General features: G+C 43.2%; 1 protein-coding gene, 1 long non-coding RNA gene and 1 pseudogene across 3 annotated transcripts; 2 read left to right on the top strand and 1 right to left on the bottom strand.

Annotated features, from left to right (window-relative positions):
• On the top strand, positions 1–20,654 carry LOC130297583 (oocyte zinc finger protein XlCOF6-like). 2 transcript variants are annotated; one of them, XM_056550215.1, is made up of 6 exons: positions 1–226; positions 7,029–7,174; positions 7,377–7,556; positions 8,299–8,425; positions 8,509–8,679; positions 18,110–20,654. In XM_056550215.1, exons 1-6 carry the CDS (start codon positions 220–222, stop codon positions 19,636–19,638), a joined length of 2,160 nt encoding a protein of 719 aa, XP_056406190.1. In that variant the 5' UTR covers positions 1–219; the 3' UTR covers positions 19,639–20,654. The 2 variants fall into 2 exon arrangements, with proteins under 2 accessions (XP_056406190.1, XP_056406181.1); XM_056550206.1 differs by having other exon boundaries at positions 8,509–8,691.
• LOC130343806 (U2 spliceosomal RNA) lies at positions 5,601–5,719 on the top strand (annotated as a pseudogene).
• On the bottom strand, positions 20,348–27,851 carry LOC130298824 (uncharacterized). The gene is made up of 3 exons (XR_008850116.1): positions 27,222–27,851; positions 26,192–26,318; positions 20,348–20,470 (listed from the first exon to the last, which is right to left on the bottom strand). It is a non-coding gene; the product is annotated as an uncharacterized LOC130298824 (long non-coding RNA).

The raw sequence follows: 27,851 nt of genomic DNA, 5'->3' as shown, positions 1-27,851 counted from the left end.
TAAGGTATAACAGTGACAGTTGCCATTAGCTCTTCCTCTTCTTTTGAAGCGAAGAATAAAATGTCCAGTAGAATAAATCAGAACTGAATAACCAGAAGCGGAAGAAGTCTGTAACCGGATAAGAACTGTAGAAGAAGACTAGGACTTCAGTGTAGAGATGTCATCTTAGGAGATGGAGTTCGTAGAGGAACTTCCCTTAAAGTGAGGAACTTGTCAAACATGAAGGGTAATTATCCTAGAACAGTGACTTGAATGATGGAACTCGTAGAAGGAGATACTTTAACATGGAAGAAACTTCAGAGAAGTGGTCCTTAGGGACTTTCATCTTAAACCGCTGTGGAGAAATAAAAAACGTTATAGGGATGGGAAACAAGGGAGGGATAATACTCGCGTTTTGTCTTTAATAAAATCTATATTTTCCTTCACCAAGGATAGGAAAATCTTCAATTTTATAACAAGACAAAACGCTCCTATTATGCTAGTTTAAAGCTAAGAAATATACACATCACAAGAAATAAAATTAGATCACAATAAAACCATAGAAACACGAGAATCAGGTTTCAAATAGAATGTTTTAAATGTAGAGTCTGAAGACCAATTAGCCGCTTTAATTATATCTGATAGGGAAGCACCAGATTGAAACATTTTTGTGGATGTTGCACCTCTAGTGGAATGGGCAGTGAAAATGGAAGTATCTATGCCTGCCATGGTCATGGTTGATTTAACCCAGCGAGGCAAGGAAGGGGAAGAAACCGAATTGTGAGGTTTACAGTAGGATATCAGTAATTGAGAGGAGGAAGTAGAACGTAACGATTCCGTCCTAGATTCGTAAGCAACGAACTACGCAAAGTTTAGGATGATGAGGGAAAGATGGATAGAATACTGAATGCAGATTGGTTTTGGTACGACGGTAAATTGTAAAGATAATATTGTCTTCTAGAAACATCAAACCTCTCCACTGATATGGCCGAAGCCTTTCTAGACTTTTATACACATTTGGATCTATTGACTCCTCCACTCGCTGCTGGTCCCGGATTTAAGGAAAGTGTCACGGCCTATATTTTGGAGTCCCGGATGTACTCGGCCTAATTGAATAATATGGGCGTCACTAATAGGTTGTAAGCCGGCATGGTGCACTACACGCTGTCATGTGACTGGCACGCTGTGTACACCTTATCTGTGTGCACCTAGAATATTAGTCATGTGACTGGCACGCTGTGTACACCTTATCTGTGTGCACCTAGAATATTAGTCATGTGACTGGCACGCTGTGTACGCCTTATCTGTGTGCACCTAGAATATTAGTCATGTGACTGGCATGCTGTGTACGCCTTATCTGTGTGCACCAAGAATATTAGTCATGTGACTGGCACGCTGTGTACCCTTATCTGTGTGCACCTAGAATATTAGTCATGTGACTGGCATGCTGTGTATGCCTTATCTGTGTGCACCTAGAATATTAGTCATGTGACTGGCATGCTGTGTATGCCTTATCTGTGTGCACCTAGAATATTAGTCATGTGACTGGTACGCTGTGTACGCCTTATCTGTGTGCACCTAGAATATTAGTCATGTGACTGGCACGCTGTATACGCCTTATCTGTGTGCACCTAGAATATTAGTCATGTGACTGGCACGCTGTGTACACCTTATCTGTGTGCACCTAGAATATTAGTCATGTGACTGGCACGCTGTGTGCACCTAGAATATTAGTCATGTGACTGGCACGCTGTGTACACCTTATCTGTGTGCACCTAGAATATTAGTCATGTGACTGGCACGCTGTGTGCACCTAGAATATTAGTCATGTGACTGGTTGTTCATCAGTATTTTGTCCCTGTGTGACCTCATGGTGGGAATAGGTGTCTAACCTGCCCGTGTACCAATAACCGGTGAGTGCGGCCTCTTCTGTGATTTCTGGAGACGCCTATCACAGCGGATAAGTTCTCAGGTAAGACACTCGGCCCGGACGGCTTCACCATGGAATATTACAAATCTTTATGTGACCTTTCCTCACCCCATTTTCTACAGGTCTATAATGCCCCGTCCCAGGGTTCAGCCCTTCCGGATGCCACACGGGCACATGTTATGTCCATTCCCAAAGAGGAGAAAGATGCGTCCTGTGCGCTGCTACCGGACCATTTCCCTTCTTAATGTGGAATCTTTTCTCCAAAACTCGGGTTCATTGGACTTTAATGGAAGTGACATTCTGTATTCTAAATACAAAAAGAAATAAAGTCCGAGTGGCACCACCAGTACTCCTGGACAGGAATGCCTCATTAACAAACAGAACTGAAAAGGATACAATAGGCGGGTATTCAGACCTAGGAACCTCGTCCTGCGGTTGTGCAAGGACCAATGAAACCAATGTCAGAAAAAGGCGAAATACTACAACAAAGACAATCCTGCACTCACCGCCCAGGTACTGTGTGTGTTCAGCTCATCTCATGATAACGACATCCGATTGGCAGGTAAGCTTGGCGTGGGGCGCTTGGAGGCCGGAAGAAGCGCTATTGTGTGCGAAATTGCTGGCAGTCGCCTCTGAGCGCCCCACGCCAAGCTTACCTGCCAGTCGGATGTCGTCCTCCTGAGATGAGCTGAACACACAGTACCTGGGCGGTGAGTGCAGGATTGTCTTTGTTGACATTCTGTATTCTGGTCATGGCTGCCGGGGTCTGTATCCCTCTTCTCTGGAAACATCTACTGCTCCCTCCCTGTCACTTTGTCTCTGAAGTGAATAATATTATGGAAATGGAGACCTGATCTCCTCTCTGCTTCTCATGATACATTATACCGAACATGGTCCTCGTGGATGCAGCATCAGGACACTACTACGGTCATCCCACTTGTTGAAGGCTACTGCCCTGTTTCCTGTGTCCCTCATTGTCTACCTGGAGTGACCGCACCTCACTGGACTCTTTTGTGCCTGATCACCCCCCCCCCCTTCTTGTTTTGTCCCCTCTATCACCCCCCACCACCACCTTTGTCTTATATCCTCTATCACACCCTCCTTTCTGCTCTCCCCTCCCTGAAGAATAAAGAACACTCAGATTTACCAGAAACCACAGGAAATGACCGATCACCAAAGAGAAGGAATTGGGGTTTATTGTGTTTTCTGGTAAAATCCAGGGGGCGCCATCACACAGGACAACTTGTCTGCATACGGCTCTGTCCATGGGGAATGAGGACATTATGGATTTTAGGAGACAAAGGAACAAACAGAAATCCCCCCGACAGGAAGGGGTTAAATGACTATATTTCCTCCTGTATCAGCTGTGACAAATCCTCCACAGATCATCACAGATTTATAAGATACAAGATGTGGGCAGAATCATTGTGACTATAATGTCTACTCAGATGTTTCCCCAGATTATCTCCAGGAAATGGATTTATAATTTTTTTTTTATTGAAAATAACTTATTAACAATTAATTGTTAATCACATACACAATAAATAATACATTCACCATACATAGCACAACATGAAAATATACAGGACAGGTTCCCTACACTATACATCGTACCACATGCTATACTAACACTCCTGTATAGCCTATAAAAACATTATTAAAAACTACAATGTCAAACAACAAGGCATAGGGGACCACGATAGGGAAAGGAGGTTGGGAAAACAGGTTTGGGGGGGATCACAGGCCCAAAGCTTTATTGCAAGACAAAGACACACAAAGGGAAGAACGGGGAAGGAGAATGGGGTTAATCCTCCTCTTCATCGACGATTGGATTATCCATGATGGAATAGTCTCCAAGCAGGCCGTGAATCAGCCTGTGGCAGTCCTGGACGGACATGTTATCCCTATTCAAAATGAGGCGATTCCTGGCAAGCCAAATAGCGTCCTTAAAACACTTCAGGGAACAGTCCCTAAAGCACCGAATGGTCCGATAGGCTCCTCCTGGGCACAGAGTCTCTGAGTTTGAATTCCAGGGCATCCCACAGACCCTGCTAAAAGGGGCCCTGCCAAAAGATGTTTCCTTTACAAAGGGGCACCAGGGCAGTACCTTGTGTTGCACAGGTTACAGGCATGCATAAAGGAACCGGAGAGGCAAACCCCTCTGGATGGCCAGCCACCACAAATCCTTGTGCCTGTTGGTCAGCTGTGCAGAAGCAACGTTAACCCATACAGTCAATGCAGTGGCAGCAGGGAGCCTTGGAACGAGCTCCAACATGTCCTTAGCTCTGATGAGGTTGTGGATCGTCTTCAGTTTCCACAAGTCGGACTTGAGTCCTTCCAGCTGGTATTCCCTCAATCTGACAACATCTTCGTAAAACCAGGGAGGTTGCCAATTGTAAGGGATGGTGCTGTCCCACTTGTCCCATGCAAGAGTCCTCCAAAGAGGAAGGAGAAACAGGCAAGACATGGACCTGCCCCAGAGCCATTCTTCTCTTGCAAAGTCCTCCGCACATGCAAATGCAGCCCGCAGCATAGTGGGGATGTCAGGCACTCCCTTCCCACCCTTGCAGGGCCCCTTGTACATAATAGTCCGCTTCACTCTGTCCATCTTCGAGCCCCAGATGAAGCAAAACACAGTCCCGGTGATGGCCTTGCCTACGGTGGTATGAGGGGGCCATGCCTGTGCCATGTACTGAAGCACAGGCAAAACTTCACTCCGCAGGACCAGTGTTTTACCCTCCATGGAGAGCTGTCTGAGGCTTCATAGTCCAATCTTGCTGTTGACTTTCACCAAACATTCCTGCCACACCTTTAGGGTCGCATCTTCCTTCCCGAACCACACTCCTTTTACCCTCCTTCTTGTTCTTTTTGGGCTTTACCTTCACCGTCTCCTTGGGCTTCTGTGCAGCTTGGGTTGGCTTCCCACTTGTAGGAGCTTTGGCTGCTATCCTTGCCCAGGATCTCTCTCTTTGGACAGGTTCTCTAGGCATGATCCGCCAACCTGCAGAGGTTGCAGGTCTTTGCCTTCAGGCAGTCCTTTGTCCCCTGACCTGTCGTGCAGAAGTTCCTGCAGGCATCCTCCTTAAAGTCCTTCATCGGGTGGCATATCCGGGTAGTAGATTAATCCTGGGGAGCTGCCCAGAGAAAAAGTCGCCGGCAGGTGTTGGAGTCCATCTTTTGTTTCAGAATTCTTGTTCAGTCAGAGGATGACCTACCACTTGCCCGTCCAATAGCCGACACTGTTCATGATTTGGGATGGCTTCACCACTGTGCAGAGTCAACTCAGGAATGATGTCTTAGCCGGGTATATGTGGGTTCTGCATTGAAAGCGTCACCCGCCTTTCCTCTCTTTGAACTAGGCAGCCTGCCACAAAGGGACTTGAGTTTCGCTGCTTTCAGCACCTCCCAGTACCTTCTGCAGATGTTGATTAAGGCAAACCACTTCTGAACACTGAAAGTTTCGACCTTTTGGAAGCCCAGGTCAGTCAACATTTTAGTGCAGAATACTTCTTCTGACATATCAGGGAATCTTCCCTCCACTTCCAGTACGTATCCTTTGTCTTGGTTCTTCTCCCAAAAGTCGCTGGCTTCAAACTTTGCAAAGTCTTCCTGTGGCCGTCTTCTGGTCGTTGTCCTCTTCGATCTTCTTCAATGATCAATCGTTAAAGAAAATCTTTGTGTATCAAGCTCTTTTGCTTCTCGGCCTTTTGGCTAAGATCAAGTGTAGTATCTGTTCTTATCAGTGGGCTAGTCTGTCTCATTGATGTAGAATGGGTGCTGCATGGAGGGGGCAGGTGTAGCAGAGCATTCCAGGGCTGTTGTCATACCACCAGTTCTATGGCTGCCCGACAATATCTGCACCCTCCTGGTTTGGTCAGGTAGAGGGGGGTCTAGAGCCAGAGTACTTTTAGTAGCTCGGGGAGTAATGACCCTGAGGTGTCAAAACTCACTGGGTGTCATGGCACTGAGTGGAAGCACAGCACCACAAACTCTACACCTTTGCCACTCACCTCTTTGATTCCCGGCCTTCTGGCTAGGATCAGGGAAATTTTTATAGATCTGGTGGGGCAGTATATCTGCACTTATCCACTTATTTATTTTATTCTTTGTCTCTGTGCCACTATACATGTTTGTGTGTGTCCACATGATTTGTCAGGGCGCGGTGCCCTTCGGGTTGTCGCTTCTGGTGGTCAAGGGACGGTGTGTGTGGCCATCAGGTTCCTCACCTCCCCGCAACCCCCGGGCATCTTGGCTTTGGTCGTGATGCCATCAGTATACGGCTCCTTGGCTAACACCTTGGTCAATGCCTAGGTTGATGCCGGGAGCATTTGTGGTCCCTTACTAGCTTCAGTGAAAATGGACATCGAACCCGTACCCTAGCAGGTGCCTTTTGGCCCAGAGGTGAAGGGTAGGTTTGTTGGGGGCCTCTCTCCTGATGGAGAAGGGCTTTGCGATAGACCGCATCCTTTGCGCATTTTTTTTTAGTGTGACACGTTTACACTTTTTCTTGCTCTTTGGGTGATAGAGAGCATGTGCCTCGGCTCTTAAAAAAGGATCAAGCTCTTTTGCTATATGATCCAAGTGGTTCTTAACAGAACAAAAGGTACAATTACAGTACTACACTTGATCTTAGTCAAAAGGCCAAGAAGCAAAGGAAATGGACTTTATTTCTCCATTAGAATGTTTGTTTGTTTGTTTTTTTGATTGAAAATACCTTTATTAGCAATCAAACGTCAATCACATATACAAAAATAATACATTCACCATACATAGCACAACAGGACAAGTTTCCTACACTATACATCGTACCACATGCTACACTAAGACTCCTGCATGCACCATAAAATGTTATCAAAAACAACTATGTCAAACAACAAGGCATAGGGGACTGCGGTAGGGGAAGGGGAGATCACAGGCCTGAAGCTGTATTGAAAGACATAGACACACAAGGGGAGAACGGGGAAGGAGAGGGGGTTCTCTTCTTCATCAACGTCCGGACTGTCCATCACAGATTTATAAGATGTGGGCGGAATCATCCATGATCATCTCCAGGAAATGGATTTTCCATTCTCCATAGAATCTGGTGCAGTTTATCATCGTCTCCTCTTCTTCTCTTCAGGTTTCTCCAATCCAGGATCCTCTGCTGATATCTTCTATATAAGAGAATTCTCCTGGATGACCCATCAACCATGGAGAGACAGGAACAAGATGGCCGACAGGATCATAAACCTCACCCTACAGATACTCTTCTGGCTTACTGGAGAGGTGAGGGATTCTGGGAGTGATGTCACATGACCTCATTCTTATCTATGTAATAACAGATGGATATGACTGGAGAGGTGAGGGATTCTGGGAGTGATGTCACATGACCTCATTCTTATCTATGTAATAACAGATGGATATGACTGGAGAGGTGAGGGATTCTGGGAATGTATGTAATGATATTAATGTGTCTCTTCATACACAGGATTACACAGTAGTGAAGAAGTCCTCTAGTGGGTGCTGTCGGGCCCCTGTGTGTGAAGGATGGGGAAGAACCCTGAGCCAAATCCCGGGGCCCCCACCTCACTCCCCGTTACATGAGGAAATGGATGAACAGAAGATCCGAGAACTCATCAACAAGATGATGGAGCTGCTGACTGGAGAGGTGACCCTGCTGGGACATTATACAGTAATGGAGGGGTCTGGTGATGACTGGAGAGGTGACACTGCTTGGACATTATACAGTAATGGAGGGGTCTGGTGATGACTGGAGAGGTGACCCTGCTGGGACATTATACAGTAATGGAGGGGTCTGGTGATGACTGGAGAGGTGACACTGCTGGGACATTATACAGTAATGGAGGGGTCTGGTGATGACTGGAGAGGTGACCCTGCTGGGACATTATACAGTAATGGAGGAGTCTGGTGATGACTGGAGAGGTGACCCTGCTGGGACATTATACAGTAATGGAGGGGTCTGGTGATGACTGGAGAGGTGACACTGCTGGGACATTATACAGTAATGGAGGGGTCTGGTGATGACTGGAGAGGTGACACTGCTGGGACATTATACAGTAATGGAGGGGTCTGGTGATGACTGGAGAGGTGACACTGCTGGGACATTATACAGTAATGGAGGGGTCTGGGGATGACTGGAGAGGTGACACTGCTGGGACATTATACAGTAATGGAGGGGTCTGGTGATGACTGGAGAGGTGACACTGCTGGGACATTATACAGTAATGGAGGGGTCTGGTGATGACTGGAGAGGTGACACTGCTGGGACATTATACAGTAATGGAGGGGTCTGGTGATGACTGGAGAGGTGACACTGCTGGGAATGCTGGGACATTATACAGTAACACCACTGGAGGGGTCGGGGTGATGACTGTATCATTATGTGTCAGGTTCCTATAAGGTGTCAGGACGTGGCGGTCTATTTCTCCATGGAGGAGTGGGAGTATGTAGAAGGACACAAGGATCAGTACAAGGATCAGGTCATGATGGAGGATCAGCAGCCCCTCACATCACCAGGTAATAGACATGACTATATACACACGTCCTCTCATTATTTGTATGTAAAGAATGAATTCAGTCTCTGTATGTGTTCCCTACAGTCATATCCAGTAAGAGAACAGCACCAGAGAGGTGTCCCTGTCCTCTTGATGAGCACAATATGGAGGACATTACTACAGGGAAAGATCTGATCTATACTAATGCTACAAACATAAAGGAAGAAGAGACAGATGTGAGCGGTGATGAGCAGTATAAGGATGACATCCCTACAGGTAACCGCCCAGGTGAATAGTAACCACCAAATATAGAGAAGAGTCACAGATTCTTTAAATGTAATAATTGTGTATATTTCTTTAATCTCTGTGTCCTGTCTCTTTCTTGCTGTAAATTCCTCTATTCAGTCAAAATGCTAACTAATGTGATACTACAGCTGGAATATGGACATGCAATATACCAATGTGTACACAACATGGAGACATATACCAGATAACACAATACACAACATGGAGACATATACCAGATAACACAATACACAACATGGAGACATATACCAGATAACACAATACACAACATGGAGACATATACCAGATAACACAATACACAACATGGAGACATATACCAGATAACACAATACACAACATGGAGACATATACCAGATAACACAATACACAACATGGAGACATATATACCAGATAACACAATAGACAACATGGAGACATATACCAGATAACACAATACACAACATGGAGACATATATACCAGATAACACAATACACAACATGGAGACATATACCAGATAACACAATACACAACATGGAGACATATACCAGATAACACAATACACAACATGGAGACATATACCAGATAACAGGATACACAACATGGAGACATATACCAGATAACACAATACACAACATGGAGACATATACCAGATAACACGATATACAACATGGAGACATATACCAGATAACACAATACACAACATGGAGACATATACCAGATAACACGATACACAACATGGAGACATATACCAGATAACACAATACACAACATGGAGACATATACCAGATAACACAATACACAACATGGAGACATATACCAGATAACACGATATACAACATGGAGACATATACCAGATAACACGATATACAACATGGAGACATATACCAGATAACAGGATACACAACATGGAGACATATACCAGATAACACAATACACAACATGGAGACATATACCAGATAACACAATACACAACATGGAGACATATACCAGATAACACAATACACAACATGGAGACATATATACCAGATAACACAATACACAACATGGAGACATATACCAGATAACACAATACACAACATGGAGACATATACCAGATAACACTATACACAACATGGAGACATATACCAGATAACACAATACACAACATGGAGACATATACCAGATAACACAATACACAACATGGAGACATATACCAGATAACACAATACACAACATGGAGACATGTACCAGATAACACAATACACAACATGGAGACATATACCAGATAACACGATACACAACATGGAGACATATATACCAGATAACACAATACACAACATGGAGACATATACCAGATAACACTATACACAACATGGAGACATATACCAGATAACACAATACACAACATGGAGACATATACCAAATAACACAATACACAACATGGAGACATATACCAGATAACACGATACACAACATGGAAACATATACCAGATAACACGATACACAACATGGAGACATATACCAGATAACACAATACACAACATGGAGACATATATACCAGATAACACAGTACACAACATGGAGACATATATACCAGATAACACAATACACAACATGGAGACATATATACCAGATAACACAATACACAACATGGAGACATATATACCAGATAACACAATACACAACATGGAGACATATATACCAGATAACACAATACACAACATGGAGACATATATACCAGATAACACAATACACAACATGGAGACATATATACCAGATAACACAATACACAACATGGAGACATATACCAGATAACAGGATACACAACATGGAGACATATACCAGATAACACACTACACAACATGGAGACATATACCAGATAACACGATACACAACATGGAGACATATATACCAGATAACACAATACACAACATGGAGACATATACCAGATAACACAATACACAACATGGAGACATATACCAGATAACATAATACACAACATGGAGACATATACCAGATAACACAATACACAACATGGAGACATATATACCAGATAACACAATACACAACATGGAGACATATACCAGATAACATAATACACAACATGGAGACATATATACCAGATAACACAATACACAACATGGAGACATATACCAAATAACACAATACACAACATGGAGACATATATACCAGATAACACAATACACAACATGGAGACATATACCAGATAATACAATACACAACATACAGACATATACCAGATAACACAATACACAACATGGAGACAAATACCAGATAACACAATACACAACATGGAGACATATACCAGATAACACAATACACCACATGAAGACATATATACCAGATAACACAATACACCACATGGAGATATATACCAGATAATACAATACACAACGTGGAGACATATACCAGATAACACAATACACAACATGGAGACATATACCAGATAATACAATACACAACACGGAGACATATACCAGATAATACAATACACAACATGGAGACATATACCAGATAACACAATACACAACATGGAGACATATATACCAGATAACACAATACACCACATGGAGACATATATACCAGATAACACAATACACAAGATGGAGACATATACCAGATAATACAATACACAACATGGAGATATATACCAGATAACACAATACACAACATGGAGACATATACCAGATAACACAATACACAACATGGAGACATATACCAGATAACACAATACACCACATGGAGATATATACCAGATAATACAATACACAACGTGCAGACATATACCAGATAATACAATACACAACATGGAGATATATACCAGATAATACAATACACAACATGGAGACATATACCAGATAACAGAATAGTCTTTGGAGGATGGATGTAGTGATATAACTAGGGTTCTCTCCCTTCCCCCGCTCCACTACTTGCTTTTTAACAGACAGCAACACTTCAGCTGTTATTAACCAGCCTTTTCCCTGCTGGGCCCTGGCCATTTAATCTTCTACAGTTCTGTCTGCCTCTTGTTGAGCTTCTTGGGCCTCAACCAGCAACCTGCTACGCTCCTGCTCAGACAACTATTTCTGCAGACCCATCTCCACCTGTGGGTGTATTGTACCTGCCCTACTTCCTCTTGTGCCAGGGCCGAGTACGTCACACTGCAGCTCAGCCGAACACCGGCCAGTGGGGGGACATTGCTGCGGCCGGCGACTAGCTGAGCTACAGTGTGATGAATTTACCACAAGAAGAAGGAAGAGGGACACTGTGGAGGGTGGTTGCAGGATACTGGAGGCATCGGGGGAACAGCGGAGGAAAGTATTATTGTTTTATATGCCGGCATTCTGGGAATGTTTAAAAAAAAATATATATATTATATCCCAGGGTTCTTTATTAAATCACAGTTTCTGGTTAGCTCATCGGACCCCTGCAAAGTCCAATAAGCTAAAAGTTGTCTATGGAGAATAAAAAAAAAATAAAAAATTTAAAATTATATAAAATCCCCCTCCATAATGAAAAAATAATATCACCCTTCTTTTCCCATAAAATAATTATAATAAACATGCATGGTATCGCCACGTGAGGATTTGTCCAAACAATAAAATCTAATGTTTTAATCCCCTATAGGTCAACAATGTAAACATAAAACAAAACCAAATGGCAAAAATGCTGATTTTTGGTAATGTCATATTTTAGAAAAATAAAGAAAGAAAAAACATTTGAAAATGTGAATTCAAATAGAGAAAAAAAACAGACATGATCTTGGCTTCTCAGCAAAATTTATTAAAGGGGTACTCCGCTTGAAAAATTATTATTATTTTTTTTAATTAACTGGTGCCAGAAACTAATACAGATTTGTAAATTGCTTCTATTTTAAAATCTTAATCCTTTCAGTACTTATGAGCTGCTATATGCTCCACAGGAAGTTCTTTTCTTTTTGAATTTTCTTTCTGCCTGACCACAGTGCTCTCTGCTGACACCGCTGTCCATGTCAGGAACTGTCCAGAGTAGGATCAAATCCCCATAGAAAACCTCTCCTGCTCTGGACAGTTCCTGATATGGACAGAGGTGTCAGCAGAGAGCACTGTGGTCAGACTGAAAGGAAATTTAAAAAAGAAAAGAACTTCCTGTGGAGCGTACAGCAGCTGATAAGTACTGGAAGGATTAAGATTTTTAAATAGAAGTAATTTACATATCTTGCTTGTAATGAGGAACAGCATTCGGCACAACCAGCCGTATAGCCTGAGAATCGCTCTTGATGAAACAGGTGCGTGTATATGTCGCTGCCGGTGCTCAGCCAGGACAGAGTCAAACATCAAACGTGCAGGAGAGCGTTAGAAAATAAGCGGCACTCACCACGTCCAAGCCTGCGACAACTTCTTTATTTCTTTAACGTGCAGTGAAACATACAGGTGCGGGGAGAAAGGAACGCCGGAGAATCCGGCAGACAGGTCACAGCCGTATCGTGCTTCCGCACTTCGTCAGACCATCTCGTCCACTGAGAGATCACCAGGTAAGTACCTGTTAGGCTCCACCCGTGGGCGGTCATTTCTGTGATACATGTAAGTGCAAAAATACAAAACGTATAAAAACATTTAAAAACAGAAACTAGCCAGGATTCACAAAACTGTGGCAAAAACAGGGTTAAAGGAATATATTTAAATCAAGTTCATGGTTCAAGCCGAGGTCCCCTTGTGCGTTCGTGGGCATTATCCACCGGGCCTCGGCTTGAACCAGCAACTTGCGTCTGTCAGAACCGTCTATGCTGTCAATTCTCTCAATCCCAAAGAATTTTAGTGATTTTGGGTCCCCTGCATGCGTATTGATTACATGATCGATCACTCTTGGTGATCCCTTTCTTGACTTGATGGAATACAAATGTTCCCGAAATCTGTGGCGCATCGGCCTGGTAGTGCTCCCGACGTAAAACCGGCCACAATCGCCCACCAGGCCATACACCACAAACTTCGTCTTGCAACAGAAAAGATCCCTGCATTTAATCTCCACGCCTCCAATTGTTATAACTTTATTACAAATCAAAGAGGGGCACCATTGGCGCGCTCCACATTTATAATTACCCTTCGGGCTGCTAGATTTTAACCAATTCGGGTTATGTTTACTAGAAGAGAATTTACTTTTAGTAAGAACGTCCCCCAAATTTTTCGCCCGTTTAAATGTGACTAGGGGCATTTCCTCACTAAAGTTGGAAAGGACAGAGTCCCTTTGAATCGAATACCAGTGTTTGGATATGGCCTTTCTTATTGCTGCACTCATTGGGCTGAATTTAAAGGGGTACTCCGGTGCTTAGTCATCTTATCCCCTATCCAAAGGATAGGGGATAAGATGCTGGATCGCGGGAGATGCCCGTGATCATGCACGCGGCACCCCCTTTGTAATCAGTGCCCGGAGCGTGTTCGCTCCGGGTCTGATTATGCTCGACCGCAGGGCCGGCAGCGTGACATCACGCTCCGCCCCTCAATGCAAGCCGACGGGAGGGGGCGTGATAGCTATCACGCCCCCTCCCGTCGGCTTGCATTGAGGGGCGGAGCGTGACGTCACACGGAGGCGTGATGTCGCGCCGCCAGCCCTGCGGTCGAGCATAATCAGACCCGGAGCGAACACGCGTGACTGATTACTAACGGGGTGCCACAGTTTTGTGAATCCTGGCTAGTTTCTGTTTTTAAATGTTTTTATACGTTTTGTATTTTTGCACTTACATGTATCACAGAAATGACCGCCCACGGGTGGAGCCTAAGAGGTACTTACCTGGTGAGCCCTCAGTGGACGAGATGGTCTGACGAAGTGCGGAAGCACGATACGGCTGTGACCTGTCTGCCGGATTCTCCGGCGTTCCTGTCTCCCTGCACCTGTATGTTTCACTGCACGTTAACGAAATAAAGAAGTTGTCGCTATCTTGGACGTGGTGAGTGCCGCTTATTTTCTAACGCTCTCCTGCACCTTTTAATTTACAAATCTTTTTAACTTTCTGGCATCAGTTGATTTAAAAAGAAAAACAAGAGTTTTCCAGCGGAGTACCCCTTTAAACTAACAGATGGTTCATGTACTTGATGATCATGAAGTGCAGCCCGCCAGCCACGTCACGGCCACCTGTAAGTAGCAGGTCCCTAACGTCCCTAGCACAAAATGGCGCTGCACTGACCACCACCGCCGCGACACCAGTGCCCACAGGGGGAACGACCCACCACCGCAGAGCAGCCCCAATGCCACTCAACCAGTCCATGGGCAGCACCACCCTACCATAGTGTTTTCTGTCCCTCCTTTTTTTTTTTTTTTCTTTTTTTTCACTTGGCCCGCACTCTGCCCCTCCCCCTCAGCCCAGGCCTATATAAATTGGCAGGAGACTGCATAGGGCCCTGATTTTTTCTGGCAGTCTACCGGTCTCTGACTGGGAGCACATGGTAAGTGAACTTTGACACCTTTTCACACTGGTGCTGTGCTCTGTGGCAGTCGTTGCTGCAGCGTCTGTGGGGTGGTGCGGCCCATGGACTGGTCGAGTGACATTGGAGCTGCTCTGACTGTGGTGGGTCATTCAGCATGTGGGCACTGGTGTCGCGGGGGTGGTGATCGGTGCTAGGAATGTTAGGGACCGGCTACTTACAGGTGGCCGTGACGTGTCTAGTGGCTGCACTTCATGATCATAAAGTACATGAAACACCTGTAAGTTTTAACCCCTTAAGGACCTGGGGTTTTTCCGTTTTTGCACTTTCGTTTTTTCCTCCATACCTTTAAAAAAATCGTAATTCTTTCAGTTTTGCACCTAAAAATCCATATGATGGCTTATTTTTTGCGCCACCAATTCTACTTTGTAATGATATCAGTCGTTTTACCCAAAAATCTACGGCAAAATGGAAAAAAAAAATCATTGTGCGACAAAATTGATGAAAAAAATGCCATTTTGTAAAATTTTGGGGGCTTCCGTTTCTACACAGTAAATTTTTCGGTAAAAATGACACCTTATAATTATCCTGTAGGTCCATGCGATTAAAGCGATACCCTACTTATATAGGTTTAATTTTGTCGTACTTCTTAAAAAAAAGTCATAACTACATGCAGGAAAATTTATACGTTCAAAATTCTCATCTTCTGACCCCTATAACTTTTTTATTTTTCTGCGTATGGGGCGGTATGAGGGCTAATTTTTTTGCGCAGTGATCTATAGTTTTTAGAGATACCATTTTTGTATTGATCGGACTTTTTGATCGCTTTTTATTCATTTTTTCAGATATAAAATTGACCAAAAATACACTATTTTGGACTTTGGAATTTTTTTGCGCATACGCCATTGACCGTGCGGTTTAATTAACGGTATATTTATTTTTATTTAAACTGTTTTTTTATGGGAAAAGGGGGGTGATTCAAACTTTTATTAGGGAAGGGGTTAAATGAACTTTATTAACTTTTTTTTTTTTTTTAGCAATGTTATAGCTCCCATAGGGGACTAACACTGCACACACTGATCTCTTACATTGATCATTGTTATCCAATTGGAGACTAAAACACTGCACACACTGCGTGTCGTAGAGATCTGCGTCCAGCCGAGCTCAGGGGGGGGAGATGAGGGAGGGGGCGTGAACCTCCTCCCTCCCTTTGCTCTGCTCTCCCCCAGTTCTAGCTTCGGAAATGTTCGGAGAGCTGGGGGAGGAGCGGACGCATGGATCTACGGGGGCGCAAAAAACCATCTCACACCGGACATCACCGATCATGGTGATGCCCATGATTAACCCCTTAGATGCTGCGATCAAAGTTGATTGCGGTGACTAAAATGTTAAAAACCACTTCCCGGCTGCTCAGCAGTGCTGATCGGGACCACCACGGTAAAACAGCGGTGTTCTGTTCAGCCAAAAGGACTGCGGGAGGGCCCTTAACTGCCTTCTCAGCAGGCTAGAGCAATCAAGCACAGATAACACTGATTAATGCTATGCTCTGGCACAGAACAGTGTATGCAATTAGAAGAATACATGCAATAGTTCCCTATGGGGGATATAAAAGTGTAAAAAAAACAAAAAAAAAACAAGTTAAAGGCGTACTCCGCTGCTCAGCGTTTGGAACAAACTGTTCCGAACGCTGGAGTCGGGAGCTTGGGATGTCATAGCCCCGCCCCCCTCATGACGTCATGCCGTGATGTCATGATGGGGATGGGGCTATGATGTTCCAAACACTGAGCTGTGGAGTACCCCTTCAAATTAAAGGGGTACTCCGGTGGAAAACTTAAAAAATAAAAAAATCAACTGGTGCCAGAAAGTTAAACAGATTTGTAAATGACTTCTATTAAAAAATCTTAATCCTTCCAGTACTTATTAGCTGCTGAATACTACAGAGGAAATTCTTTTCTTTTTGGAACACAGAGCTGTCTGCTGAATCACGAGCACAGTGCTCTCTGCTGACATCTGTCCATTTTAAGAACTGTCCAGAGTAGGAGAAAATCCCCATAGCAAACATATGCTGCTCTGGACAGTTCCTAAAATGGACAGAGATGTCAGCAGAGAGCATTGTGCTCGTGATGTCAGCAGAGAGCTCTGTGTTCCAAAAAGAAAATTATTTCCTCTTTAGTATTCAGCCGCTAATAAGTACTGGAAGGATTAAGATTTTTTAATAGAAGTAATTTACAAATCTGTTTAACTTTCTGGAGCCAGTTGATTTAAAAAAAAAATAAAGTTTTCCACTGGGGTACCCCTTTAATAAAAGTTATTTAACCCCTTCCCTAATATAAGTTTGAATTATCCCATTTCCCATTTGAAAATAAAAATAAGTGAACAAATATAAACATGTGGTGTTGCCACATGCGTAAATGTCCCAACTATTAAAATGTAACGTTACTTTAACGGACAATCAATTGCGTTTACGTAAAAAATCACCAATGTCCAAAATTGCGTATTTTTGGTCCCTTTGTATACATTTTTTTTTTCATAAAAAGCGATCAAAAAGTCCCATCAAAACAAAAATGGTACCAATAAAAACCTCACACTGCAAAAAATAAGCCCTCATACCACCCTGTATACGAAAAAATAAAGTTATAGGGGTCATAATAAGGCAATTTAAAATGTTTTTAATTTTTGTGCAAAAAAGGTATACTTTTTTAAAAGAAGTAAAACAAAATTAAACCTATATAAATTAGTATTCTTGTAACCTTACGGACCTACAGAATAAAGATAAGGTGCAAAATTACAAAATGGAATTTTTATTTTATTTTTTTCAAATTTGTCCCACAAATTATTTTTTGGCTTCGCTGTGTGGCTTTTGTGGTGAAATGAGTTATGGCATTATAAAGTGCAATCGGTGGCGCAAAAATGGGTCTGTAGGTGGAAATGTTATAATTTTTGGAAGGTGAGGAGGAAAAAAAGCCTGGTCCTCAAGGGTTTAAGGTTAATACCCAAAAATAAAATATTTTATTCTTGGCAGATTCTTGTAGCAGGAGATCAGAGGAGAATCTTATATCTTCAGATTATAAAGCAGATGATGATATCACACAAGATACATATGAAGAACATTCCATTATCCCAGATACACCCTCAGCCCTTCACAGCCAAGATCTGTCATCTCATCCTTATATACAGGTCCTGTCTTCTCATTCATCACAGGATGTTCAGCAAAATAAAAGCCACAGAAGGGGTGTTGGACATCAAAGAGATCATACAGGAAAAAAGCCATGTTCATGCTCAGAATGTGGAAAATGTTTTACTTCAAAATCACATCTAATAGTGCATCAGAAAACTCACACAGGAGAGAAGCCATTTTCATGTGCAGAATGTGGAAAATGTTTTTCTAGAAAATCAAAACTTTGTTACCATCAAAGAATTCACACAGGAGAGAAACCATTTCCATGTTCAGAATGTGGAAAAAGCTTTACTTACAAATCAGACCTTGTTAAGCATCTAAGAATTCACACCGGGGAGAAACCATTTTCATGTTCAGAATGTGGTAAATGTTTTACTCACAATTCACATCTTCTTTCACATCAAAGAACTCACACAGGGGAGAAGCCATATTCATGTTCTAAATGTAGAAAATGTTTTACTCAGAAATCAGTTCTTGTTAAACATCAAATAACTCACTCAGGAGAGAATCCATGTTTATGTTCAGAATGTGGAAAATGTTTTACTGAGAAATCACAACTTGTTAAACATCAAATAACTCACACAAGGGGGAAACTATATCCTTGTTTAGAATGTGGAAAAGATTTTATTCAAAAATCGAATCTTGTTCAACATCAAAGAACTCACACAGGAGAGAAGCCATTTTCATGTGCAGAGTGTGGAAAATATTTTCGCGAGAAAGCATCTCTTGTTATACATCAAAGAACTCACACAGGAGAGAAGCCATTTATATGTTCAGAATGTGGGAAATGTTTTAAAGAAAAATCAGTTCTTGTTCAACATCAAAGAACTCACACAGGGGAGAAGCCATTTTCATGTTCAGAATGTAGAAAATGTTTTACTTTCCAATCAAATCTTGTTCATCATCAAAGAACTCACACAGGAGAGAAGCCATTTTCCTGTGCAGATTGTGGCAAATGTTTTACTGAGAAATCGAATCTTGTTAAACATCAAAGAGTTCACACAGGGGTGAAGCCATTTTCATGTTCAGAATGTGGAAAATGTTTTACCAAAAATTCAAGTCTTCTTCATCATCATAAAAGAACTCACACTGGGGAGAAGCCATTTTCATGTGCAGAATGTGGGAAATGTTTTACAGAGAAATTACAACTTCTTAAACATCAAATAACTCACACAAGAGGGAAACTATATTCTTGTTTAGAATGTGGAAAAGATTTTATTCAAAAATCGAATCTTGTTCAACATCAAAGAATTCACACAGGGGAGAAGCCATTTTCATGTTCAGAATGTGGGAAATGTTTTACTCAGAAATCAACACTTATCAAACATGTAAGAATTCACACAGGAGAGAAGCCCATTCAGAGCAATAAATGATGCAGATAACACATCTATATATTAACCATGTACATAGGATATCTGACATTTATACATATATCATATACTGCATCTCCAAACTTGTTCCCAATTGTTAATAAAAGTTTTCTTTTAGAACGTAGTCACCGATCCAGCGATGTCATCACTATAGTTTACATGGTAGGAAAAGAGTGTGATATCTGGTTGTGATATTCACTGCTCCTCATGGAGAAGACCCAACAGGCATAATCCATGGGGAGCTGCTACTGGAGACCCAAACACCTCACAGAGAAGTTCCTCGGGGGCGGAGCTTGAGCTCTTGCAGGAAGGCGGCTTCTGAACTGAGCTTCTTCCTGATCCACTTATAAAGTGACTATAATGCAACTTCCTCAGCTGGAATTCAAACACTAACAGGTTGTTAGCATACATTTTGATCAAAAAGTACAAGCCCACTTGCCACATCAAGGCCACCTAGTCAGCGTGGGTCCATAACCCGACATTGGTGTAGCGCCGGGCGGTGGACACTGCCTCCGAGACACCATGTCCACAGGGGGGTGCAACCCAGTGGCCAGGCAGCCCCACTGCTGCCCGACCAAGTCCCTGGCTCCAGGCCACACCACCCCATGGACAAAGCATCACAGTAACAATGGCCGCCACAGAGCACCACACCAGTGTGAGTACCTACCATGTGCTCCCTGCCAGAGGGCTGGGAGAATTCTAGGAGGAAACCCTTATGCAGTCTTCTGCTAACACAACTACAGTTTTACAACTGTACTTTACTGTTCCTTAGGCCGGTGATGGGACTGGTGAAGTTTTTCTCTGTGTCATAGAGAAGGTGAAAGATCTTCTCGATCTATTAAGGAAATAAATTGCCACTGTATTTCACTATATTGAGCCATTTTACTTTTTTATATATCTGCATTATAAAACTTTATACCTCTGAATAAGTCCTACATTTACCAAGTAACAATAGTATTAGGAGGAAAGGAAATATTACCACCATACTGATACTGACCAAAGTGGGTATTTATACTTACCGTAATTCTACTTTCCTCTAGTCCCCGAAGGCAGCACAGAAAGGTTTTCCGGTCTCCAGACCACCCACCAGGACCCCCTTCTAGAAATTAGCATGATTAGTTAGTTAATACAAGGTTCCGTGTCCATAAAATAACCCCGCAAACTACCGCACACTGTGTAATAAAATAGACCGACTGATGCAAAAAAACATAACTTTATTGGGAGGGTATGTGTGCTGCCCTCAGGGACTCGAGGAAAGTAGAATTACGGTAAGTATAAATACCTACTTTCCTCATCGTCCCCTACGGCAGTACAGAAGGGATATAACATAGAACAAAAAGAGGGGGTTAATAATCTCGCACTGCAGACAACACCCCGATGCTGAAGGCTGGGCCTTTGGTCTGAAGGTCCAAACGATAGTATCTGGCAAAGGTAGATGATGAGGACCAAGAAGCAGCATTACAGATTTCCACTAGCGACACTTGTTCCCTCTCCGCCCAGGATGTGGATCGAGTGGAATGGGCTCTTAATGGATGCAGAGGTTCCTTCCCTTCTTTAGCATAAGATTCCACTATTGTACTGCGGATCCACCGTGCCAAAGTATCTTTCGAAGCCTTGAACCATTTCTTGGCGCCTAAGGTTAGGATGAACAAATTCTCTTCCTTTCTAAAATCTTGAACAGGGGAGAGATAACACGATAGAGTTCGCTTGACATCCAATGAGTGAAATCTTTCTTCCTCTTCTGAACTAGGATCAGGAAAGAACACCGGCAAGAAGGACTCTATTAATATTGGCTGCAGATGGAACCTTAGGAATGAAACCTGGCATAGTCCTAAGATGCACACCATCACACCATCAGGCAAGATCTACAAATATGGCTCTTTTGATGATAGGGCCTGGATCTATCCCAGTCTCTTTGCTGAGGTGACAGCAATGAGAAAGAGTACCTTCATGGAAAGCCATTTCTAATTCACTACATCCAGAGGTTCAAATGGAGGTTCAGTTAGCACATTCAGAACCAAAGACAGATACTATGCCACTACTGGTGGTCTCATTACAGGATCCAATCTTCTCAAGGCCTTAAAAAATATTGAGATGAATGGCTGATTATAAAATTTTCCGTCTTTCATGGAATTAAAAGCCGTGAGATGGACCTTAAGCGTATTAGCTATTAGGCCCTTGTCATGACTGGCTTGTATGAACTGGAGCACTGACGATAAGCAAAGTTGTAGATTCGACTGGGAAAGCCAAGCTTGAAACTTCCTCCAAAATCTGGAATATATAAAATTTGTAGATTCCCTGGATGCTAACAGCGTCTTCACCACTTCTTCTGACAATCCCAGTTGTTTCAGCCTTTCCCCTTCAGGAACCACGCTCTCAGATGAAGTTGTTCCGGTTGAGGATGACTGAATCCCTTCTGAAGGAGAAGATCGGGGGGTGCTTGAAATTTGATAAAATTGCCTTCTGAGAGATGTAATACCACCATAAACCAAGCCCTCCTTGGCCAAAAGGGTGTTATTAGGATCACTGATGGGGATTCTGCCAGGATTTTGCGGAGCACCCTGGGAAGTACAGGAAGTGGAGGGTAGAGGTACACAAACTTCCCGTTCCAGCGTAAAGAAAACACATCCAGAACATCTGGATGATCTGGTCTCCTGAGAGAGCCAAAGCTAGTCTATCTGCGATTTTCTTTGGTGGCCATAAGATCTAACTGCAAATTTCTCTGTAATCAGTCTGAAATATTTTATGTTCAGGCACCATTCTCCAGACAGAAGAGTCTGACAACAGCAGATCTGCTTGCTGATTGGCTTCTCCTCTGATATGAACTTCTTTTAGATCCAGCACAACCGGTTCTGCCCAGTACATAATCTCTGCACACAGATCTTAAAGTGCACGGCACCGAGTTCCACCCTGTTTGTTGAGATAAAAAGCAGCAGTGGCGTTGTCTGTCCGCAATAAGACAGATTTTCCTAAAGCAGAGGATTCGTAATGCCTCAGGGCGAGCTGGATCGCCTTCAATTCTCTGAAGTTCGAGGATCTTTTTGCAACACTGGGTGCCCAAACCCCCTGAATCCATGTGTGATCCGAGTGAGCGCCCCATCCTGAGGCGTCTGTAGTGATTACCACTTGACTGTTGTAAATGAAGCTTTTCCCCGCCTGTAGGTTCGCTTTGATGGTCCACCATAACAAACTCTTCCGGACTTTGAGGGATATTTTTATGCATACATCCAACTGCTGAGGTTGGGGCTTGAATCGGGGAATGTCCTGTTGTAGGCTCCGAAAATGAGCTTTTGCCCAAGGGACGGCCTCTTTGGTCGCTGTTAACAAGTTCAGAATGCTCTTCGCTCTCCTGATGGTTACCCTTGGAGAATTGTATAGATGCTGTATGGCATTCTTTATCTGTATAATCTTCAGAGTTGGAAGAAAGATTTTCATTACTTGAAGATCTACTATTAGCCCCAGAAACTGGATCCGAGAAGTTGGAGACAGCTCTGACTTTTGGTAGTTTACGATGAACCCCACATCTTGTAAAAACTGGATGCATGACTGCAGATGGCTCCTCAATGTTTCTGGTGAGTTGGCAATAATCAACCACTCGTCCAAATAGGGTATGATCCTTATGCACTGGAGACGAAGTGCAGCTACCAATACAATCACCAAATTCTTGGCGCGGTGCCCAAAATTGGTAGTGCAAAATCTGATCTCCTGAGGCTACTGCCACTCTGAGGTATTTTCTGTACTCTTTTTTTGATAGGAATGCGCAAATAAGCATCTTTTAGATTGAGTGATGCCATGACCACTCCTGGTTGTACAATTCCATAGACGGATTTGATACTGTCCATCCTGAATTTTGTCTTTTGTAGGTGTTTGTTCAGAAAACGTAGATCTATGATTAGGCACAATCTATACCCCCAGAAACTCTTCTCCTGATGGCACCGGTTCTAGCGCTTCTTTTGTAATGAATCCTGTGAGCAGAGAGAGAGAACCCGCTGATCTTTGTCTTGATTGACAAAGAACCTATCCCTGGGTAGGTGATGGAATTCTAGCGCATATTCTGCACGAATGATGCCTAGAACCCAGCCACCGGATGTAATTTTTTTCCAATTGTCTGCAAACATTAGCAGCCTTGCACCTACCGGAACAGAAGTCTTGGCGTCAGAACTCTGGTTTTGGAGGGGGTGGGCCTGCTGGCTTCTTTTTTCCCTTATCCTGGAATCTGGACTGAAATCTCCTATCAGGCCTTTCTTGGAAAGGACGTCTACGAAAATTCCATTTTCCTCTTTGGTTTTGTGTTCCTTTGAAGGGCTTCCAAAAGGAATGGGGGTAAAACCAATACTTTTTTCCCTTTTTGTTCTCTTCCCTTTTTGTTCTCTTTCAGACGATGTCTGGATACCCCTTCCTGTAGATCCCGAGACAGCTGACTTGACCATAATCTCATGGCCCTAGAGACAGGAACTGCAGATAGTGCCGCTTTACTTAGGGATGCCATATTGCCGTGTAATCTTTTGAGGAAAGTATCTGCTTTTTTATTCATGACGTCTTTAAGGAGAACAGAGTCATCAGCTGGATAAAAAGCCTTTTTAGAAACTCTGGCAACCGCTGAATCCACCTTAGATGGTTCTTCCCACTCTTTCGATACTTCCGGGTCTAGTTTGTAAACCTTTCTGAACTTGGAACCCATGTCCAGTGTTTTGTCCGTTTTTTTCCATTCCTTGTTCATCACGCTCTGTAGGACATGATGCCCAGGAAGAACTCTAGGGCTTTTCTTGGGAAAATAGAATAGCTTTTCTTTTTCCTGAATATCTCGCTTAGGTTTCCCTGATTCCATTCTCTTTTTAACATTTTTTAATAATTTATCCACCATCTCTGTTTTAAATAAATAGTAATCCTCTGATACCTGTTCTGAATCGGAGGAGGAGCCAGAGGAGGAAAAGGATGAGGAAACCTCCTTACTGTGATATTTCTTTTTATAGGCCAGTATATCAGAGCTATCAGAAGATGAAGAAGACAACTTTTTACTTTATCACGTTAGTATTTCTTCTTCTTACAGATTGGCGTAGAATCTGATGAAGAAGAGGAGGTGGATCTTTCTCTTTTACGCAGATGCCTAAAAGTGTCAGACGGATCTAGCTCTGACATACGTTCACGCATCCAGGAGAAAAAATCCCTGGCTTCATCCGGGGGACGGGCGAGGAGTCGCAGATATTGGATGAGCATGCAGACCCCAGATGTTGCAGACAGCTGATGCAACGCTTGGTTTTATTAAATGGAGCTTCTGGTTTAGCATCCTTTGTAGTCATAATCATCAAAGGGGAAACCGTCAGGCAAGGGTTCATTGCAGAACACACAGCACTTGTGCTTAGACTTGCATTTCCTCTTCCTGCCAGATTCCGACATCTGCAATACAGGAAGAGGGAATAGACTTTAGGATACTTCACCGGCAATACTTGAAAGCATCTGGTAACACACTGCCGATAACGGAGACCAGGACTCCACACTGGAATCTTCTAAAATCCAAGACCCCGCACTCGCTATAGTCCTGCCAGGCCGCCGACAAACCGGGACCCCGTACCGGTAATATTTATAGTGGCAGGACAGCCAGGACCCCGCACTGGCATATACACCACGCACATTGGTCTTGCAACCAAGACCCTGCAGGGCTGTTTAAAATCTTGAATAGATGGGCAGAAATAGTGAGGTCCAAAATTTTCGGGAGGACCGGAAAAAAAAAAAAAACAGTGTGCGGGAGTTTGCGGGGTTATTTTATGGACACGGAACCTTGTATTAATTAATTAATCATGCTAATTCCTAGATGGGCGGTCCTGGTGGGTGGTCTGGAGACCAGAAAACCCTTCTGTGCTGCCGAAGGGGACGATGAGGAAATCCTGTATACTGAGCAATATATCCAATAATACCAGAATACAAGGAGGATTATTATCACTATACATATTACCATCATACTGTTACTGACTAAATCCTGTATACTGAGACCAATATTACCAATAATACCAGTGTACAAGGAGGAATATTATCACCATACATAAATCATATTGTAACTGATCAAATCCGGTATACTGAGACCAAAACTACCAATAATACCAGTATACAAGGAGGAATATTATTACCATACATATTACCATCATACTGGTACTGACTAAATCTGTATATTGAGACCAATATTACCAATAATACCAGTATACAAGGAGGAATATTATCAGCATATCTATTACCATCATACTGTTACTGAGCAAATCCTGTATACTGAGACCAAGATAACCAATAATACCAGTATACAAGGAGGAAAATTATTACCATATACATATTACCATCATCTTGTTACTGACCAAATCCTGTATACTGAGACCAATAATACCAGTATACAATGGAAAAATAATACCGCCACACCATGACCACCACAGAATTACTAATACCCCCACACTGCTATTGAATAATCCACTGTACAAAGACCAATATGTCCCCCATACAGTGACCATATAGAGGTAGGTACACAGGCCCTGCAGACCATATAAGTGATTAGTTACATCTAGGGACTCACAGGTAATGTCTTCTCCAAGTGAATCACAAGCGACGTCTTCTTTGTTCAAAGTCGTTCGCTTTTCTTCTCCATCTGTCCTGGGTATCATGAAGATTTCTCCCGGGGCTAAGACTTTTCTCCATAGAATCTGCCAGACAAACATTTTAGGCTTCTCGCTTCAGCATCATCCACACCTCTATACAAACCTCCAATCAATATTGCCTCACATAGTAATAGTACGCCCATATAGCATTTAGGCCCCCTCTGTGCCCCCATATCGCAGTTACCCCCCCCATGCCCCATTTATTAGTTAAGCCCCCATAGTAGCTAGGTAGATTTCCTTCCCCATATTAGGTCAGTAGACTCCCCACACCCCTTCTCGTGTTAGGTAAATTGGTAGTTAGGCGAGCTCCCCTCCCTCATATAAACTAGGTAGATTACTTCCTCCTTTATATTCGGTAGGCTTATCAATTTTAGCTAGGTAGAACTTTCCTCTGCTTAAATCAGGTAGGTAGGCAGGCTTTTTCCCCCTCCCTACTTCAATATTAGCTAGACTGATCTCCCTCCCCATGATAGTGGTTAGGTAGGCAGGCAGGCTTCTCCCCCACCCCCTTATATTAGGTGTTGGGTAGGTAGGAGGCTTCTCCCTAGGTAGGTAGCTTCTCCCCCCTTAGGTAGGTATCCTTTTCCAACCCATTTGGCAGGTAAGCTCACCCCCTCAGATAGGTAGGGGATTTCTCCTTTCCCGCCCTTAGGTAAGTAGACCGTTTCAGCCCTCCCCTTTGGTAGGTAGTACTTTAGCTCCCCCCTTAGGTGCATACTTGGCTTCTTCATCTACCCCCCCCCCAGTAGGCAAGTGGCTTCAGCTTCCCCCTAGTAAGTGGCTACTCCACCCCCTTCCCTTTTAGGTAGGTAGGTGGCTTCTCCATCACTCCTTTAGGTAGGTAGATGGCCTCTCCTCTTCCCCTGAGATAGAAGACAGGTAGGCAGGCTTCTCCCCAACCACCCCTTCCTATATTAGCTAAGTAGTAGATATGTAAAAATAACTCACCTTCCCATCTGCTCCAGTAACCTCTGTCCAGGCTGCACAGAACGTCTGTCATGGCACCGGCGGCGCCATAATAAATGTTCTACACGGTTTCCCAGTATGTACTTATAGTTTTGCACTCTGAAGCACGTGTGAATTGTTGCCTCAGTTTCCTGTTCTTAGCTGACAGAAGTGGCCCCCGGTGTGGTCTTTTGCTGCTGTAGCCCATCTGCTTCAATGTTAGACATGTTGTGGGGTAAGAGATGTATTCTGCAGACCTTGGTTGTAACCAGAAGTTATTTGAGTTACTGTTGCCTTTGTCATCTCAAACCAGTCTGCCCATTCTCCTCTAACTTCAGCAAGGCATTTTCATCCAGACCGTTCTCTGTAAACCCTAGAGATGGTTGTGCGTGAAAATCCCAGGAGATCAGCAATTTCTGAAATCCTCAGACTGGCCCGTCTGGTGCCAACAACCATGTCATGTACAAAGTCACTTACATCCCCTTTCTTCCTCATTCTGATGCTCGGTTTGATTTTCAGCAAGTTGTCTTGACCACGTCTACATGTCTAAATTGTTGCGTTGCTGCCATGTGATTAGCTATTTGTGTTAACAAGATATTAAACGGGTCTACCTAATAAAGTGGTACAATGTTT

Source organism: Hyla sarda, chromosome 1 (assembly GCF_029499605.1).
Source record: "Hyla sarda isolate aHylSar1 chromosome 1, aHylSar1.hap1, whole genome shotgun sequence".
In the NCBI taxonomy this organism is placed as follows: Eukaryota; Metazoa; Chordata; class Amphibia; order Anura; family Hylidae; genus Hyla; species Hyla sarda.
Note: the sequence above shows the minus strand (reverse complement) of the source record. Positions and strands in the feature narration are given on the sequence as shown.

Excerpts from the sequence above, each read along its gene's own strand:
- LOC130297583 (XM_056550206.1), top strand. Across the intron at positions 8,426-8,508 it reads GCAGCCCCTCACATCACCAG|TCATATCCAGTAAGAGAACA; the intron begins GTAATAGACATG and ends TGTTCCCTACAG. Across the intron at positions 8,692-18,109 it reads CCCTACAGGTAACCGCCCAG|ATTCTTGTAGCAGGAGATCA; the intron begins GTGAATAGTAAC and ends TATTCTTGGCAG.